Raw genomic sequence first — 20,148 nt, 5'->3', positions numbered from 1 at the left:
CCTCTGTCAGCCAGGGTCTCTGGGGAGGTCTGGACCGCATACCCAAAGCAGCCATTGCAGCTGCATGAGTCACAGTCCTAAACCTCGCCCATTTACCCTCGATGGTCAGAGGGCAGATCAGCTCCAGGGTAGGTCCTGGTGTCAAGGACATGGGCTCCCATCCGCTGGTCCGTCACTATGTAGTCCAGCAGATGTTCTTGCTTGGACCCGGCATGCATCCATGATGTTGTGTGGATGCGCCGATGCCGGAACAGCGTGTTGATAATTACAAGCCCATGGGCTGCACACAAATCTAGCAGCCTCCTATCGTTGTTATTGAGCTGATCTGGCCCATGCCCTCCAATCACTCCAGACCAGGTGCCAGCATCATGACCAACTCGGGCATTGAAGTCACCCAACAAGATGACTCTATCCCGAGGGGCCACTTTAGCCAGCACCTGTGACAGGAGGTCATAGAACGCATCTGACTCATCGGCTTTGCCTGTATCCCTCCACGGATGTTCGTCTTCGGTGGGGGCATAAGTAACCACGACCATCACTCCTCGCGTCCGGTCGATGGGAAGGCGAGCCCAAAGTAGCATGGGGCTTACAGCTTCCCACACATCACCGCCACGCTCCCATGCACCCTTCATTATTTTGTTCAAAAGAAGAGCCACACCCTGTTGTTTGGCAGTCTGCTGCCCCGAGTAGAGGACTGTCCACCCCTCATGGTGGCAGGAGCCAGAACTGGTCCACCGGACCTCCTGAATGCCACAGAGATCCAGGCGGTACCGGTCCAGCTCCCGACAGAGGAGTGGCAGCCTCTCCTCCGCAGTGAGCGTTTGAACATTCCATGTGGCCACACGAAGTGGGTTTTCGTTGTTTCTGGAGGAGCCCCGAGGGTAGAGATTCAATCTCCTGGCTCCGCCAATTAGGATTTGGCCAGGAGACGTCATAGACGCCTGTCCCCCCGGGGCCTCCGGCACAAGCTTATTCGTTAGATATTTAAGTCGTGGTTTCGTGGTAATTTTTTGAAGGTGGAGGGGTTACCAGCCCCTCGCACCCGTCCAGAGCCCCCGTTTAGCCACTGTGGTTGTCACAGACGCCATGAGGGGAGAGGGCCAATCGGAATTGACCCTCTCCCCACAGCACTGTCCACGACAGAGTTGCCCGTTCGGCACCGCAAGGAGGTGTGTGACGTCATTTATGGACGGGCCCCCTTATTTTATAAACGGAATCAACTCTCTAGATTTGAAGTTTTCGTGACTGCAGGGATCCATACACTTTAGTTCTTACGGTAAAGTCACGTGGGTATAAAATAAACTCTCAGAGCGGGGGTACACAAAGCCCATACGGAATCGCAGAACGCATTCGGCGTGCCATCGATTCCTACCGCCCTCGCTCGTTACCGTAGTGACAGCTAAACAAAGCTGCCTGCACAAACGCTGCGTGCGGCCGTGTGTGCGGATGTGGTGGGTGTCACTGGTAATGGCCTCGAGGCAATAACCACTTGAGCTAATTCACTCAGCGAAAATCCGTCCACGTCTGGGTGGTTTAATTAGCCGGGCCAAGGAAAGACCAATTTATTCAAAACTATTCCGAAAGCCGTCTACATCCGAACGAGAATAGGGGCGGGGCCAGCGGGTGTGGAGGGGCGGGGCATCTTTGGAGAGTCGGGGCTAGACCGAGCTCGGGGAGGGGGGCGGGACCTACAGCGAAGTGTTGATGTCATTGGCGGTGACCTCGGCGGGGGCGGAGCCGGCGAGTGTCCGCACGGGCCAATGGGAGCACGAGCCGCTGTCCAAGGTACCGACGCATGCGCAGAGAGCGGAGTTCAACCGACGTCGTAAACTTGCAAGGGACGACGATGGAATAGACGACGTTTCGGGCAACAGTCCTTCTTTAGAGGACATAAATGCTGCTGGTCCGTCATGGTCCCCACCCGCTCCTGGTCCATCATGGCCCATACACCTCCTACGTATATCGTGCTCATTTCTATACTAATTCCTTTGTCAAAGTGTTTTGCTTCCTCCCACACAGCTTAAAGGACGTGACCTGGGCTTGGCTGTTTTCACTCCAACGCTGTCCTCATGACAGCACGGTCCCTTCACCTGATGAAGGCCACTTGTGTTGTGGCCGAAACGTCGTGAATTTTTTATTTTTATTCTTGTTGTTTTTTACGTGACTTTACCGAATAGAACCAAAGAGTATAAGGTACATTGTAATTTATGCATAACGTATGTATGTTGGAATTATTTCGCACACCGTACGTAGTCAACCGTGCTCATCGGATGTGCGGGGGTGGAAGGACAACAAACTAAACACAAAAAGATAAATTAAACAAATGCTCGCGCGTGTTTAATTTCATCATTAAAAGCAACACTGCTAAGAGATACCGTGTGGCACGTAGTGACGTACTAGCCACGTGTTTGCTGGGTTAGGCCGCGCGGTGGTTTTATGCCAAAATCCGTGTCGCTAACCCTCCTCCGCCCGCCAAGATCGCAACGCTTACACAGACATCAGTAATACGTGACCCATGTACCGATCAATTTCTGATCGATGAAGCCCCTCCTAATGGCTCCTCCGCACCGGTGGCCGAGGACATTTCCACGGCTGAATTTCCACATCGGCGCTCGACGGCGTTTCGCCCCAAAACGGCCGCGAGGTACGGTCAAGGTAATGAATTCGGACCTTTCGGGCGCGTGCCGTCCCGTGGACAGCTGCCGTTCAAGGTCCTGCGGGGTCATGCGGGGGGCATCAACTGCTGCCACTTCGGCTTCGGAGACTCGCGCGCAGTCACCTGCTCGGAAGATCGCACGGCGAAGATCTGGGTGAGCGGGCGTTCGGAACCTGAGCAGTGCACAAACCAGTCGCCTCCCCCGCCCCCTTGTCGCTAAATGTTGGTCACGTGGACTTATGGTGGATGGCGGAGTCCGTTGACGTCAACCAGAATGGATCATCACAGTGCTTGGTGTATTGGCCACCGCTGTTGTAGACTGTCGAGTTCGTTTGTTTCACCAGGTTAGATTTGAAAACCCATTTCTTTAGAACTGCTTGTTGTGATTAGTTTGTGATTAATTTGTCGTGATTAGTTTGTTGTCCTTCCGACGCACCTTCTATTAGCACGGTTGGCTGCGTACGGTGCGAAAGGAGCTCAACAAACGTACGTACAGGCTCAGGATGAGTCTCACTTGCAAGAGTGACCCAGACTATAATGCAATGCAAGGTCCATGCTCTGTCTTCACGAATCCTCGCTGATTAGCCTGGTGAAGTATGGTCAAATAATCCTCAGGACTCACACGACAGTAGCGGGGGGGGGGGGGGGGGGGGGTTACTGTACTGTGGAAATTCCTTTCTGGCTTCATGATAATCTCTTTGCTGCAGGACACTGAGACTGGGAGAATCCTCAAGAGCTTTGATGACGCCCACCAGAATAACATTCCCGAGTGCTCTGTCAACTCTACAGGGGGCAGGTAATTGTCCTACGCTAAGCGTGGAGTCAGCGGCTGCAGGGGACCCTGGCTTCGTGGGTCGTGGACAGCAGGTACAGCGGCGGACAGTCGTTCCTGGCCCTATGGGAGCAGATATCAATACTGACAATTATTATTATTACTTTATATGTGCACTACATACAAAGGGCGCCACGGTTGTGAGATATTAACAATCTCGCCTGGTATACAAGAGATCGTGGGTTCGATCCCAACACTGACACCTGCTGTATATTTGAAGTTTTCGTGTTCTCCCCGTGATTACGTGGATTTTTTTCCCGGGTCCTCCGGGTTTTCCCTCTCAATTTAGAAACGGGCTTTAAGATAATTTGGCTACCGTAAATTTCCACATGGTAAGCCACTTCGTTGGGCTCTCATTTTTGGCCAAGTCGCTTCTGAAAAAGAGCTAACACAGCTCAGTGGGCCTTGCCTGGTAAAATACAAATATTTTAGTTTAATGTTGAACTTCTTTCACACCATTGTAGCCAAACAGGAAAGCCAATACTGAGTCCGAATAAATCTTGATTTAAAGCTTTCGTGACTGCAGGAATTCATATTATTTGGGTCTTTCAGAAAAGTCACGTAGAACAAAAAGATTTTTTTTTAGAAAAGACTACGACGTTTCGATCGCAACACAAGCAATCGTCATCAGAAGAAAAATGAGGGGGAAAGCTGCTGACGCAGGATGTTTAAAAGGTTTGAAATCGGTGTAGCGCAAGGGTCATAAACGAAGTGGGCGGGGCTAGTGATGTTAAAGTGAGAAATGTGTTAAAGTGAGAAATTGGTTCTACGTGACTTTACCGAAAGACCCAAAGAATATACTTTTTTTTTCTGGAGGGTCCTGTATTTGCGTGTTTGGCCAAAACCAGTTACATTGTAAATGTTTTTTTTTACTATGGGGAGAAGTTCCGAGAACCCAGAGGAGAATATATAAAAGTCCACACGCAGAAAGGCGCCTCCGAGTAGGGAATCAAACCCAGGACCGTTCTTGCTACAACGCGCGAGTGTCAAATCTGGCGGCAGCGGCTTTGGCCACGATGCCCTCTTGATCTTGGAGTGACCTCCAGGCCACCGGTTGGTTTGTCTTTTCTCGGCAGGCTTTTGACAGTGTCATGGGATAAGGCCATGAAACTCTGGGATTTGGAAACGGGGAAGCTTCTGGTGAGTGCTTATCGTTGAGTGCCTACGTGTACAATGATTAGCGTTAATTCCACTAGCACAAACTCCAGTGGTGGCCCAGAAGCAGCTTGTGAATCCCACGATCACAAAAGTGAGAATGTTCACGTGGTCAAACAACTCCCATGACAAACACGGTTTCGGGTGGCCCTTCACCCAGCAGTGAAGGACTGACAATGGACTGTGTTATTATTATTAATAATATATTATTAATATATTGGAGACTACTTTCTCAAAGTTACCCTAAAGGGATTATACACACACAGCAGGAATCATCGCCCCATATTGGCAGACACATGTCCCAGGATATTCTTGCAAATGAGACTCTATCCTGGTCTCCTGGTCCCTTGAGTTCTCAAACAAAATTAAACAAAACCAACTTGACATTTGAACTTTGAACCTGAAGGGAGGGAAGGGTATGCAGTGGTTACCACTGAGCCCAACAACCTTAGTTCGATTCCTAGCCACAGCGAACACCAGATGCTGAGTGATGTCTGAACCACCAGTCTAGACACCCAGATTCGAACCTAGAATCTCAGCTGTGCCGTGCCCAGCACCTCTGTCCTCTGACCCGGCGATAACGGATACTAGGGCGCCATGATGGCGAGATGTTAACTACCTCGCCTGGTATACAGCAGGTCGTGGGTTCGCCTGGTATACCCTGACGCCTGTATATTTGGAGTTTGCATGTTCTCCCCGTGGTTGCGTGTATTTTCTCCGGTCCCTCCGGTTTTTCTCTCCACATTTAGAATCAAGCGTTTAGAGTATTTTGCTGCTATATATTTCCACGCGATAAGCCACTTCGTTGAGCTATCAAATGTGATGGCCAGGTCGCTTCTGGAAAAGAGCAACATAGCTCAGTGGGCCTTACCTGGTAAAATACAGAATAGTTGAGGCTGTACGCCTTTTGGCGTCCTCTGGTCGAACACCGTTTGAGACGAGGCTCAAAATAAAGCTGTCTCTGGTGTGGACCAATCAGTTTCAAGGACAATGCATGTATTATCAGAGTATGTTTTTTGTTTGCATTCTGACCACAAGCATTGTGGTTAATGTAGACATGATTCCTTGTAAAAGGTTTCAGTTTGGTGTTTTAACATCTTAACACAGCTGTTTTGTTGCCAGATAAAAGGGGAAAACTTCTTATCGGTTGAGTTCACAGTTTATTCTTTGGTTCTTTCGGTAAAGTCACGTAGAAAGAAAATAAATTAAATAACTGAACACGACGTTTCGATTGCAACACAAGAACCAGTCATCAGGTAACAATGAATGAGAAAACAAAACCTATTAAACTTAGAAATATAATGCAATACAACACAGAGAGTCGGCTAACGCAACAGTCAACACCCTATATGGTTGATTACGTTCTTCCAAAGATTGCTAAATTTGAGAGCGAGACAAAACACAGACACTGAGACACACAGACAGACACACAAGCAGAGAGAGAGACACACACAGAGACACACAGAGAGAGACACACACACATAGACACACAGAGAAACAACGCCTATGTGTCGAGGCCTTAAATAGAGAGGGGGTGGGTTGGTTTGTTGTCTTTCCCCGGCACCTCCGATCAGCACGGTTGGCTACGTACGGTGCCAGAGAAGTTCAACACACATGCATCCAGTACACACAACACAACAACCGCCATTCGCCACTAAGTGGCGGTGACGTCACCGCGACGCTTGTGCCAGGCTATGTGCACCTTGAGGCCTCGCGCACACACACACACAGGGACCTGTGACCGTGTGCTGCAGATGTGCGAGACTCACGCGTGGCCGCTGACGTGCTGCGATGCGTCTCGCGACGGGCGTCTGCTGGCCACGGGCACAGCCATGGACCGTTCCCTCCGCCTGTGGGACGTGAACAGCGGCTCGCTCGTGGTGCAGCGCAACGGTGCGATTATTATTTCCACTGCGACTTATTATTATTATCCGTGATCAACGGGGGGGGGGGGGGGGTGGGGCAAACTGCGGCTCCCGAATCGCGTGCGGCTCTTGAAGGGCTGGCTTGGCGAGAGTTATTCGCAGGCATTGCGGCTTTTTGATATATTGAGTGGTTTTCGTTGTTATTGTTGTTGTTGTACCGAATTAGAAAGAAACAAATTCCTCTTCTTGTTGTTTTGGGTTTGCCGACAGCGCTGATCGCGACGCTCGTTCGCCCCGGGAAAGCCTCACCGAGTCTCAAGACTTTAAGAGTTTACGCAGTGAGGGCGGGGGGGTGGGCAGTGTTGCTGCTGCTGCTGTACGTACGTACGTTGTATGTTAACGGACGTTTAAAAACAGCAAGCAACAGCAGCTCACATTTATGTTGAACCTTTTTGCACACCGTACGTAGCCAACCGCGCTAATCGGAGGTGCGCTGTGCGCGATCCCAATCGAGCGGTTTTGCGGGGTAACTTTTCAGCATCCGGATGTTGTTTGGCCAATTCCGGTTACAATTCATGTTTTTTTTTTATTTTTCGTGAGCCATGGGAGGAAGTTGGATAACCAAAAGGAAAACCCCCCACACGCTTTATCGTACAAACCCCACGCGCAGAAAGGGGGCCCGAGTCGCGTAATCGAACCCGGTCCCTTGCTGCCGCAAGGGGCGAGTGCCAACCACCGCACGCCACCACCCTGCCTCCTTGAGCACTTCACACGTGCGAAGGGATTGTGCATTTTGCGTTGTCCACAGATCACCACGAGGGAGCGCTCACAGGATGCAGGTTTGATTGCGGTGCTCAGCGAGTCGTGACCTCGTCGTGCGACCGAAGCTTCAAGGTGTGGGACCTTGCGACACGCGTGGCTACGCTCAGCGTGGCTGGGTACGTGGGGTAATACTATCACTAACGACGACGATGATGATGCTGATGATCATCATCAGCATCGATCATTATTGAGTGCACGTGGTATGGGCGCTATCGCTCGCATGGCGCAGGGCGATCATCGCTAAGGAAGGCTGCCGCTGTCTTTTTTTCAGAGGGGTAAATTGTCACTCACGAACCCACTCACTGACAAACCCACATGGATGATTCAATTACTCAGCCACTTACTCACTCAACCACCCATCCACTTACCCTCATCACTAGTTCATCCACTCACCCCCCCCCATCCACCCTCACACTCAGGAATTCACCCACCCATTCACTCACTCACCCACTCACTCGATGAGGAGTTCACGTGGTATGAGCGCTATCGTTCCTATAGCGCAGGGCGATCATCGCCAAGGAAGGCGCCGCTGTGATTCACAGACACGGCTTGCGGTGGTTTCACAGAAGGGGTGGGCGAGGCGATGTTGCTGCTGCTGCTGCTCTTGCTGCTTTTCGTGTTGCCAATCGACTCATCAGCGGTGTCACTTTAAACATTTGACAAATTTGGTACCGTGAAGTCGGAACACAATGGCCTGCTCGTTTGAAACGACGTCGCGGGTTCGTTGACCTCCACTTGTGAGTAAAACATCTTACGGTCAATACCCACCACAGTATTAATCAGGGCGGCCTTCCGGATGGGAACCACGAACCCCCTGCAACGAGCAGCGAACGCTCTCCCGCTCACGCCGCGTCAACAGAAACACGGCCATGGCGTATTTACAAAAAAAAACTAAAACAAATAAAACCTTACTCTTTGGTTCTTTCGATAAAGTCACGTAGGTATAAAAATAAAAATAAATTAATTAAATCACGACGTTTCAAAGAGTATGGATCCCTGCAGTCACCAAAACTTCAAATATAGAAATAAGACCTTCTTCTGGGTTCTTTCGGTAAAGTCACGTAGAATGGAGATAAAATAATAAAAATAATAATATCAGAATAAAATTCTCACGACGTTTCGGCCACAATACAAGTAGCCTTCCTCAGGTGAAGAAACAGGACTGTCCGGAAGACAGCGCTTGAGTGAACACTGCCAAGCTTGGTAGCGTCTTTTAAACTGTGTGGGAGGAACAGAGCGCCTTGACAAAGGAGTTTACATATAAATTAGCATGTAACTGGGGGATTAGCATGATGATCCCTCACACCAACATCATGCTAATCCACCAGTTACATGCTAATTTATATGTAAACTCCTTTGTCAAGGCGCTCTGTTCCTCCCACACAGCTTAAAAAAACGCTGTCCATGCTTGGCAGTGTTCACTCAAGCGCTGTCTTCCGGACAGACCTGTTTCTTCACCTGAGGAAGGCTACTTGTGTTGTGGCCGAAACGTCGTGAGAATTTTATTCTGTTATTATTATTATTATTTCTATTATTTCATCTCCATTCTACGTGACTTTACCGAACGAACCCAGAAGTTGAATCCCTGCAGTCACGAAAGCTCTCAATTGAAAAATAAAACCTTAATACGCAAAGAGCGACGAGTCCCGGCTTGATGCGCGCTCACGCTCCAGCGCGTCTCCACTAAAGCGCCGTTCTTCCATTCGGGAACACCTTTCACACGACGCGGATCGCGCTCGGTCATAACGCGGATCACGCTCGGTCATAACGCGGATCACGCGCGGTCATAACGCGGATCACGCTCGGTCATAACGCGGAACGCGCGCGGTTTCCGTGCGGTCGACGAACAACTTTCTGGAGCCGCCAACGGCTGATACGCGTACGCAGTGACGCAGCGCGTTGATCTGTCCCCGCAGTCTGGAACGCGCGGCGCGGCGCGGCGCAGCGCACCGCTGCCGTCCCATTACCGTCGCGTCGCCTGTTCGGCAACACCGATGGCGCGCCGTAACCAGCGCTCGCCGCTTTCCGCGCGCGCTCGGCCAGGTCGCACGCGAACGTGCTCTCCGACTGCCGCTTCGGCGCCGGCGGGCGCCTCGTGGCCACGGCGTCGTGGGACCGCACTCTCCGCCTCTGGGACGTGCGGACCGGAGCCTTCCGCGAGGACGGCCCCCTGGAACTGCGCGGGGGCCACGGCGGCTCCGTCAGCTCCTGCGCCTTCTCGTCCGATGGTGAAGCGCGCGATAGCGGCGACGGGTCGTCGCCTCCGCCGCCGTCGTGCGCTGCATGTTCACCGCACGTGCTTGTGGTGAACATGCAAACAAAAGCAACCATGTTCTGGTGGTACATGCATTGCCTTTGAAACTGAAGGGTGTCTCTGGTGTGGACCAATCAGTTTCAAAGACAATGCATCATCATCATCTACTACCAGAGCGTGTTCTTTGTTTGCATGTTCACCACAAGTACCGTGTGTGGCGTTGTTCTCTGGGTCTGACACTGGTGGTGAGACTAGACCATGAAGAAGGCTCTCTCTGCTGCTGTCTCTCGTGTAGGCCAATCAGTTTCAAAGGCAATGCATAGTTCATTATCATCATCATCATCAGAGCGTGTTTGTTTGCATGTTCACCACGAGTACCGTGTGTGGCGTTGTTCTCTGGGTCTGACACTGGTGGTGAGACTAGACCATGAAGAAGGCTCTCTCTGCTGCTGTCTCTCGTGTAGACCAATCAGTTTCAAAGACAACGCAGCATCATCATCATCATATACTACCAGAGCGTGTTCTATGTTTGCATGTTCCCCACAAGCAATGCAGACATGATTCCCTGCAAAACGTTTCAGTTTGGTGTTTTAACATCTTGACACAACTGGTTTTATTGCCAGAACGGGTAAAACTTATTCTTATATTTCGTCAATGTGTTCATCTTGTGCACGTTCCTCTCTTTTTGAAAGGCTCCCTGCTCGTGTCTGGGGGTCTTGACCAACGCGCCGTCGTGTGGGACACCGCCACAGGCAGCAGGGGCGTCGTGCTGAAGGTAAAAGAAGTAATAATATTTAAAACAACTTAAAAAAAATAACACGCTTTTGTGAAATGTACCGTACTAGTAATGGCAGAACTCCACGACTCCACGAAGTGGGGCCTCGAAGCTTGCCACGACGTAAGGGGGCCGTGGGCAATTACAGCCAACGTGAGTTGAGCGTGGACAGTTAGACCCAAGCCGAGACATAACATAATAAAAAAGAAAGTTTTAAAATGTATATCTTCTATTTTTTTATGATAGCATATAGTATTGCTCTTTGGTTCTATTCGGTAAAGTCACGTGAAAAAAACAACAAAAAATAAAAAATAAAAATTCACGACGTTTCGGCCACAACACAAGTGGCCTTCATCAGGTGAAGGGACCGTGCCGTCATGAGGACAGCGTTGGTGTGAAAACAGCCAAGTATGACATAAGTATGACATAAGTATAAGTATACCAAATTTGCAGTCGATACCACATTGGGAAGCGGGGTAAAATTGAGTTACAAGATTTGAGGATACAACGACAACAACAGACAGAGTTAGTTAATTAAAGCGTGTAGTAATAATAACAACAACAAATTACATCTCCGGCGGTCGCACAGAAGGGGTTCGGAAAAGTTGCGGCGCGCGCTTTAACCCACCCGGTAAAGCGCTGAGCGAGCGCAGGGCTCGGCAAAAAAAACTTTCAAAAGAAGAGGAAGACGAAGCAGCAGATGGATTTAAACCAAAGGGATTTAAACCAAAAGTAGTTTCGAGAGCCGCATCACACGCGGAGCGACTTATGCACAGACACACACACACACAGCAGCGGGTAACACGGCAGACGACAAACACACATTGTGACATAAATAAACAAAATAGGCGATTGTATAAACCGCGTCGATTTAGTCACCCCGAACCCCGCCCATTTCTCTCACACCGCAGTTTGACTGTCGTTCATTTTGTTGTGGTCGGGGCATTCCATGGTGACCCCATTCCCAGCCATATTTAACAAAAAATTCCTTACGTTAAATTACGTTTAAGATTTAAGTAATTTTGTTTTAAAACGGCTGCCCGCAGCAAGTGGGGGCAGCCAAAGAGCAGAAAGGGGGGGCAGCCAAAGAGCCGCAAGGGGGCAGCCAAAGAGTCACAAGGGGGGCAGCCAAAGAGCCGCGTGGGGGGCAGCCAAAGAGCCGCGTGGGGGGCAGCCAAAGAGCCGCAAGGGGGGGCAGCCAAAGAGCCGCATGGGGGCAGCCAAAGAGCCGCAAGCGGGGGCAGCCAAAGAGCCGCATGGGGGCAGCCAAAGAGTCGCAAGGGGGCAGCCAAAGAGTCGCAAGGGGGCAGCCAAAGAGTCGCAAGGGGGCAGCCAAAGAGCCGCGTGGGGGGCAGCCAAAGAGCCGCGTGGGGGGCAGCCAAAGAGCCGCGTGGGGGGCAGCCAAAGAGCCGCGTGGAGGGCAGCCAAAGAGCCGCGTGGCGGGCAGCCAAAGAGCCGCGTGGGGGGCAGCCAAAGAGCCGCAAGGGGGCAGCCAAAGAGCCGCGTGGGGGGCAGCCAAAGAGCCGCAAGGGGGCAGCCAAAGAGCCGCATGGGGGCAGCCAAAGAGTCGCAAGGGGGCAGCCAAAGAGTCACAAGGGAGGGGGGCAGCCAAAGAGTCGCAAGGGGGCAGCCAAAGAGCCGCGTGGGGGGCAGCCAAAGAGCCGCGTGGGGGGCAGCCAAAGAGCCGCAAGGGGGCAGCCAAAGAGTCGCGTGGGGGGCAGCCAAAGAGCCGCGTGGGGGGCAGCCAAAGAGCCGCGTGGGCGGCTGCCAAAAAGCCGCAAGGGGGCAGCCAAAGAGCCGCGTGGGGGGCAGCCAAAGAGCAGCAAGTGGGGGCAGCCAAAGAGCCGCGTGGGGGGCAGCCAAAGAGCCGCAAGGGGGCAGCCAAAGAGCCGCGTGGGGGGCAGCCAAAGAGCAGCAAGGGGGGGCAGCCAAAGAGCCGCGTGGGGGGCAGCCAAAGAGCCGCAAGGGGGCAGCCAAAGAGCCGCGTGGGGGGCAGCCAAAGAGCAGCAAGGGGGGGCAGCCAAAGAGCCGCGTGGCGGGCAGCCAAAGAGCCGCGTGGGGGGCAGCCAAAGAGCCGCAAGGGGGCAGCCAAAGAGCCGCGTGGGGGGCAGCCAAAGAGCCGCAGGGGGGCAGCCAAAGAGCCGCATGGGGGCAGCCAAAGAGTCGCAAGGGGGCAGCCAAAGAGTCACAAGGGAGGGGGGCAGCCAAAGAGTCGCAAGGGGGCAGCCAAAGAGCCGCGTGGGGGGCAGCCAAAGAGCCGCGTGGGGGGCAGCCAAAGAGCCCCAAGGGGGCAGCCAAAGAGCCGCAAGGGGGCAGCCAAAGAGTCGCGTGGGGGGCAGCCAAAGAGCCGCGTGGGGGGCAGCCAAAGAGCCCCAAGGGGGCAGCCAAAGAGCCGCGTGGGCGGCTGCCAAAGAGCCGCAAGGGGGCAGCCAAAGAGCAGCAAGGGGGCAGCCAAAGAGCCGCGTGGGGGGCAGCCAAAGAGCCGCAAGGGGGCAGCCAAAGAGCCGCGTGGGGGGCAGCCAAAGAGCCGCAAGGGGGCAGCCAAAGAGCCGCGTGGGGGGCAGCCAAAGAGCAGCAAGGGGGGGCAGCCAAAGAGCCGCGTGGGGGGCAGCCAAAGAGCAGCAAGGGGGCAGCCAAAGAGCCGCGTGGGGGGCAGCCAAAGAGCCGCAAGGGGGCAGCCAAAGAGCCGCGTGGGGGGCAGCCAAAGAGCAGCAAGGGGGGGCAGCCAAAGAGCCGCGTGGGGGGCAGCCAAAGAGCCGCAAGGGGGCAGCCAAAGAGTCGCAAGGGGGCAGCCAAAGAGCCGCAAGGGGGCAGCCAAAGAGTCGCAAGGGGGCAGCCAAAGAGCAGCAAGGGGGGGGGCAGCCAAAGAGCCGCATGGGGGCAGCCAAAGAGCAGCAAGGGGGGGGCAGTCAAAGAGCCGCAAGGGGGGGGCAGTCAAAGAGCCGCAAGGGGGGGCAGCCAAAGAGGCGCAAGGGGGGGCAGCCAAAGAGCCGCAAGGGGGGGCAGCCAAAGAGCCACGTGGGGGGCAGCCAAAGAGTCGCAAGGGGGCAGCCAAAGAGCCGCAAGGGGGGGCAGCCAAAGAGCCGCAAGGGGGCAGCCAAAGAGCCGCAAGGGGGGGCAGCCAAAGAGCCGCGTGGGGGGCAGCCAAAGAGTCGCAAGGGGGCAGCCAAAGAGCAGCAAGGGGGGGCAGCCAAAGAGCCGCGTGGGGGGCAGCCAAAGAGCCGCAAGGGGGCAGCCAAAGAGCCGCGTGGGGGGCAGCCAAAGAGCCGCAAGGGGGGGCAGCCAAAGAGCCGCGTGGGGGGCAGCCAAAGAGCCGCAAGGGGGCAGCCAAAGAGCCGCAAGGGGGCAGCCAAAGAGTCGCAAGGGGGCAGCCAAAGAGTCGCAAGGGGGCAGCCAAAGAGCAGCAAGGGGGGGGCAGTCAAAGAGCCGCATGGGGGCAGCCAAAGAGCCGCAAGGGCGGGGCAGTCAAAGAGCCGCAAGGGGGGGCAGCCAAAGAGGCGCAAGGGGGCAGCCAAAGAGCAGCAAGGGGGGGCAGCCAAAGAGCCGCAAGGGGGGCAGCCAAAGAGCCGCGTGGAGGGCAGCCAAAGAGCCGCAAGGGGGCAGCCAAAGAGCCTCACGCGGCTCCGGAGCTGCAGGTCACCGACCCCTGCGCCAGCGGTCCAGGAGCCGGCGACGGGAAGCTGTCAGCCGTGCGGGCGATGCGGCGCCTCCCGTATTTGCAGATTGTATTCCCAGCCAACGTGCAAACGTTGCGCCAACGTCGTCGGCACGTGGTCGGACCGACGACGTTGGCCTGACGTTGCGTGTTGACTTGGGGTTTTCCTTGTCGCCCTCCTTTGTGCCTCCAAAAGTTCGGGGCAGCACGTTGATCGATGAGCCGGGCTACCTCTCGAACGCCGCGGTGGCTAGGAGATGTTGACTACCTCGCCAGGTATACAGGAGGTCGTGGGTTCAATACCGACCCTGACGCCTGCTGTATGTTTGGAGTTTGTGGTGTCTCTCTCATCATCATCACGGTGGCTAGGAGATGTTGACTACCTCGCCAGGTATGCAGGAGGTCGTGGGTTCAATACCGACCCTGACGCCTGCTGTATGTTTGGAGTTTGCGGTGTCTCTCTCTCATCATCATCACGGTGACTAAGAGATGTTGACTACCTCGCCAGGTATGCAGGAGGTCGTGGGTTCAATACCGACCCTGACGCCTGCTGTATGTTTGGAGTTTGCGGTGTCTCTCTCATCATCATCACGGCGGCTAGGATATGTGAACTACCTCGCCTGGTGTACAGGAGGTCGTGGGTTCAATACCGACCCTGACGCCTGCTGTATGTTTGGAGTTTGCAGTGTCTCTCTCTCTCCGTGGCCGCGTGGATTTTTAGAATCAACATTACGCGCTCCGAGTATTTGGCTACTTGACATTTCCACGCGACGATGATAAGCCACTGATATCAGCATAGGCCTAAATCCGGCCCTGCGGGCAAAATGCAAAGCTTTGATGTAAAATCACAACAGACGCCTTCAAACTAAAGCGACCAGTATCATCCATAATAGAGTTATTTTCTTTTAGTTAGATAGCGTAAGTATAATAATGTGTCGTTAAACCCGCCACCACCCGACACATCCGATTAGTAAGGTTTGTCACGTAAATAGAACGTGGCCAATTCGTCACTAGTACAGCACACCGGTGTGTTGGAGAGCAAAGCCACAACATTTGCATTCTGAATGACGACGTTTCGCCAGTAATTACAACTGGTGTGGACCAATCCGTTTAAAAAAAAAACCAATGCATCATCATATACCACCAGATCATGTTCTTTGTTTTCATATTCACCACAAAGTCTTACGTGTTTAATGCAGTTCATGATTCCTTGCCAAAAGGTTTCTGTTTGGTGTTTCAACATCTTAACACAACTCGTTTTTATCATGGCCAAAAAGGGGTCGAAACCTATTCTTGCGAAATCTTTCACCCGTTGGGAGGGAATAATCCGCAGGCCCCAAGCAAACGCCGTCGTTCTTTGTGCTGCGTGCAAGGGTCACGTGGACTGGGTGATGGACGTGGACGTGAGCGTGGACAAGCGCTGGGTTCTAACGGCCTCGAAGGTCAGCGAGCGGACGCGCTTTGCTCAGTTGCTCGATCTGCGAACGACCACCCCCCCCCTCGCCCCCCCGCCTCCCCCGGTTTTTAAACACGTAGGAGGCTTTCGCGATCAATGCTATCCATAATGGTGAAAAGTGCTGTCTCTCTCCACCTGTGGTTCTTAACCTGGGGTGCGAGATGCCCTTTCTGGGGGTGCGAGACATGGCCAGATTTTTTTAAGAAGCTAAATCATCGAAAAATAAATTGAGCACGGGCACGTTAAGTACAACTGCCTTAAATTTTGAATTAAAGCTTTCGTGACTGCAAGGATTCATATTCTTGGTTCTTTTGGTAAAGTAACGTAGAAGGGAAACAATAAATAATAAAAATATAAAACAATACAATTATCACGACGTTTCGACTGCAACACAAGCAGTTATCATCAGCTGTGAAAACCACAACAAGAAAATTTGGAAAAAGTGGTGGTTATTTTTAACATTAGCGGACTGGGTGATGGATGCTAACGTAAAAAATAACCGCCACTTTTTTAATTTTCTTGTTGTGGTTTTCACACCTGATGATGATTGCTTGTGTTGCAGTCGAAACGTCGTGAGAATTGTATTGTTTTATATTATTATTTTATTGTTTCCCTTCTACGTGACTTTACCGAAAGAACCAAGAATATACAACTGCCTTGTTTTATTAAACCCTGTGTATTTAACACGTAGGCTTGCGCGGCCAATATCTTCCATAATACAGGTTTTTTTGGATTAGATTGCGTAAATATTTAAGTATGTCGTTAAACCCGCCACCACCCAACACAGCCAACTGGTAAGGGGTTGTCGCGTAAACAGTACGTGGCCAATTCGTCACTAGTACAGCAACACCGGTGTACTGCAGAGCAAAGCCGCAACATTTACAATCCGAGTACGACGTTTCGACAGTAATTATAACCAGCTTAATCGGGCGACACTTTTGCTCAAGAAGGGCTCACAGGTGACGTCATCGCATCTAGTCAAGGAGCGAAACAGGAGGGAACTTCTCCACAAATCCTAGGCACTCCGCCCTCATCGAACCCTGCGCGGTCTTCGGAGTGATCGCCCAGCAGCGGAATGACGCGGGGTTGGGAGGTTTGCGCTTACGCGCGTCGCTCGCCTTCGACAGGACCGCACGATGAGACTGTGGAACATTGAAAGCACGGACCGCATCCCGGCCGCGATGGGACGCGAGAGCGAGAACGCGCCAAGGGTCTTGCAGGCGAGTCCTGGTACTTGACCGCGCATTGTTACACTCACGATGGTGCGCGTTGGCTAGCTGGGCGCTGGTGGCGGCTGCCGGTGACGGACCGAGGACTGGAAATCGGCCCCAGGGTTTTTGTAAACGCAGCAGGAGGGGGCCCAAATCGCGGCGCGATCTCGTAGGGCCCCATTTGGGAGCTGGGTCCCAAAAAAGGGCAAACGGGGCACGATCTTCGGGCGCAATGCGCATTCCAAATTTGAATTGTGGTTATTAAGGAAGAATCTTTGGGGCTGCCGAATATGATGGTGGCAATGAAGCGTACACAATGGAGGAATAAAAAATGTTGACGCTTATATGGGACTATAGTTTTTAATGGAAAAAGAATGGATAATACACTGTGACGCGATAACAAATTTCGATTTAAAGCTTTCGTGACTGCAGGGATGCATATTCTTGGTTCTTTCGGTAAAGTCACATAGAAGGGAAACAATAAAAAAATAAAAATATATTGTTTTATATTTTTTATTATTTTATTGTTTCCCTTCTACGTGACTTTACCGAAAGAACCAAGAATATGATAACAAATGTGAGAATTTGCGACAGTACCACAAGAAATGTACCTTCCAGGCTCTGGAGATCACCTGGAGAAGATTCCAGGCACGCATTGACAATGATGGCGAACACCTGGGAGACTAAATTTTGATTTAAAGCTTTCGTGACTGCAGTAATTCATATTCTTAGCTCTTTCGGTAAAGTCACGTTGAAGGGAAACAATTAAATAATAAAATATATAAAACAATAAAAATTCTCACGACGTTTCGACCATAACACAAACGGTCATCATCAGGTGTGAAAACCAACGGCAAGAAACATTTGAAAGAAGTGGCGGTTTGCGTTTTTAAATGCAAACCGCCATTTCTTGCCGTTGGTTTTCACACTTGATGATGACCGTTTGTGTTATGGTCGAAACGTCGTGAGAATTTTTTTTAATTGTTTTATATATATTTTATTATTTTATTGTTTCCCTTCAACGTGACTTTACCGAAAGAGCTAAGAATAAGTGGGAGACTCTTTTAATTATTGAAGCTTTTAACATTACACTTGTTATCACGTTGCATTATCCGTTTTTTTCCCATTTAAAACGATAGTCCCATGTAAGTGTTAACATTTTCTTGAAGCGGACTCTATATATTTTTTTTACTTCTGGCCACATTTGCAATTTCCCCACACACACCGGCCCACCGACCCTCGGAATGAACCCGGCTCCGACTGTATGGCCATTCGGGGCCTGGTGGATCTCTCCACGTAGGTTGACTCAGCCTAAGGATGATTACCTGGCGCGGTGTGTGGTAAAGATCAGCATCGGGAATACAAAGGCGGCTGGGGATGGTACTGGTAATATCAGTCCCTCCCTCCACCCAATCGTGTGCTGTACAGTGCCTTAACATAGGCGTTGTTCGCTAACAGCACTTGCCCTAAGAGTCTGTTGTAGGCTACACGGGTGATCTTTGTCTCCTTCATAGGCGTTGGTCGCTAACAGCACTTGCCCCACCAGTCTGTTGAAGGCGAGACGGGTGATCTCTGTCTATGTATCCTCCATAAGTGATGTTCACTCACAGCACTTGCCTTAGGCGATGTTCGCATACAGCACTTGCCCTCGGCGACGTTGGTTCAAAGAACTTGCCCTAGGCGATGTTCGCTCACAGCACTTGCCCTCGGCGATGTTTGTTCAAAGCACTTGCCCTAGGCGATGTTCGCATACAGTACTTTCCCTAGGCGATGTTCACTCACAGCACTTGCCCTAGGCGATGTTCGCACACAGCACTTGCCCTCGGCGATGTTTGTTCAAAGCACTTGCCCTAGGCGATGTTCGCTCACAGCACTTGCCCTAGGCGATGTTCGCACACAGCACTTGCCCTAGGCGATGTTCGCACACAGCACTTGCCCTAGGCGATGTTCACTCACAGCACTTGCCCTAGGCGATGTTCGCATACAGCACTTGCCCTAGGCGATGTTCACTCACAGCACTTGCCCTAGGCGATGTTCGCACACAGCACTTTCCCTCGGCGATGTTGGTGCAAAGAACTTGCCCTAGGCAATGTTTACACACAGCACTTGCCTTAGGAAATGTTCACACACAGCACTTGGCCGAGGCGATGTTCGCTCACAGCACTTGCCCTAGGCGATGTTCGCTCACAGCACTTGCCCTAGGCGATGTTCGCTCACAGCACTTGCCCTAGGCGATGTTCGCTTACAGCACTTTCTCTAGGCGGTGTTGGCTCAAAGAACTTGCCTTAGGAAATGTTCGTACACAGCACTTGCCCTAAGCGATATTCGCACACAACACTTGCCCTAGGCGATGTTCGCTCACAGCACTTTCCCTCGGCGATGTTGGTTCAAAGCACTTGCCCTTGGCGATGTTCACACACAGCACTTGCCCTAAGCGATATTCGCACACAGCACTTGCCCTAGGCGATGTTCGCTCACAGCACTTTCCCTCGGCGATGTTGGTTCAAAGCACTTGCCCTTGGTGATGTTCACACACAGCACTTGCCCTAGGCGATATTCGCACACAGCACTCGCCCTAGGCGATGTTCGCACACAGCACTCGCCCTAGGCGATGTTCGCACACAGCACTTGCCCTAGGCCGCGCGGTGGTAAACCTCTCGTCCCCTTCGCCCGCCAGTGCGAGTCGTGCAGGAAGCCGCTCCCCGCGACGCGACGCGGTGCGGCGTCTGCGGCCGTGTCCAGGTGCAGCCCGTGCCGCTCGACGACCCCTGGCGAAGTCGCGTCGGTCCTGCGGCGTCACGAAGCCGAGCCCCATCGTCCGTGACGCAGCGGCTTAGTCGACTGCGTCATCAGCTCGGGAGGGGGGCGGGGGGTGGCTGTGCAGTGCAACAGTCGAGTCAGGTGGGGGGCCCCCCCAATATTGTGATTTGTCTCTTGGCACGGCTGCACCCGTGAGGCTGATTATTGTATACCGCGGGCTCCTCTTGCACTGATCTACATGGTCGTTACGCACGCGGTCTCGAACTATTTGACTCCGTGGCTGGGGGGCGCAGCCGCGAACAGTTCCGTAGTGGTGGTGGTTACATCTTTGCAATGTTACGTTACCGCTCGAATTAGATTCGAATCAAACGTGGAGCGTGGAATGAACGCATTTTTACGTGAAATAAATTCAAACCGCGTTTGAATTAGTGTTTGCTTCTTGTTGTTGTTGTTATTTTACTGTGTTGTTGAAAACCAACGTCATCGTGGTTGTCAAGGGGGGTGCCCCCCAATTTATAGCTTTGGCTATAGCGGGGGAGGGGGTGGGTAACTGTTGATGGTTTTTGTTTGGGTGCCACGATTAGAGAGATGTTAACTACCTCGCTAGGTATGCAGGAGGACGCGTGCTCGATCCCGACCCTGACGCCCGCTGTATATTTGGAGTTTGCGTGTCTCTCTCCCCGTGGTCACGTGGATTTTTCTCCGGG

General features: G+C 52.4%; 1 protein-coding gene across 2 annotated transcripts; it reads left to right on the top strand.

Annotated features, from left to right (window-relative positions):
• Positions 1-19,866, top strand: LOC116956080 (uncharacterized). 2 transcript variants are annotated; one of them, XM_032977526.2, is made up of 11 exons: positions 3-1,785; positions 2,700-2,810; positions 3,364-3,452; positions 4,565-4,628; positions 6,398-6,536; positions 7,317-7,446; positions 9,374-9,558; positions 10,277-10,359; positions 15,388-15,456; positions 16,598-16,690; positions 19,359-19,866. In XM_032977526.2, exons 1-11 carry the CDS (start codon positions 1,705-1,707, stop codon positions 19,503-19,505), a joined length of 1,191 nt encoding a protein of 396 aa, XP_032833417.2. In that variant the 5' UTR covers positions 3-1,704; the 3' UTR covers positions 19,506-19,866. The 2 variants fall into 2 exon arrangements, with proteins under 2 accessions (XP_032833418.2, XP_032833417.2); XM_032977527.2 differs by lacking the exon at positions 2,700-2,810 and having other exon boundaries at positions 1-1,785.
• The last annotated feature ends 282 nt before the right edge of the window (positions 19,867-20,148 follow it).

Source organism: Petromyzon marinus, chromosome 63 (assembly GCF_048934315.1).
Source record: "Petromyzon marinus isolate PM22_M1 ecotype Great Lakes invasive population chromosome 63, UKy_Petmar_22M1.pri1.0, whole genome shotgun sequence".
In the NCBI taxonomy this organism is placed as follows: Eukaryota; Metazoa; Chordata; class Hyperoartia; order Petromyzontiformes; family Petromyzontidae; genus Petromyzon; species Petromyzon marinus.
The sequence above is the reverse complement of the archived record's forward strand: the minus strand, read 5'-3'. Positions and strand labels throughout refer to the sequence as shown.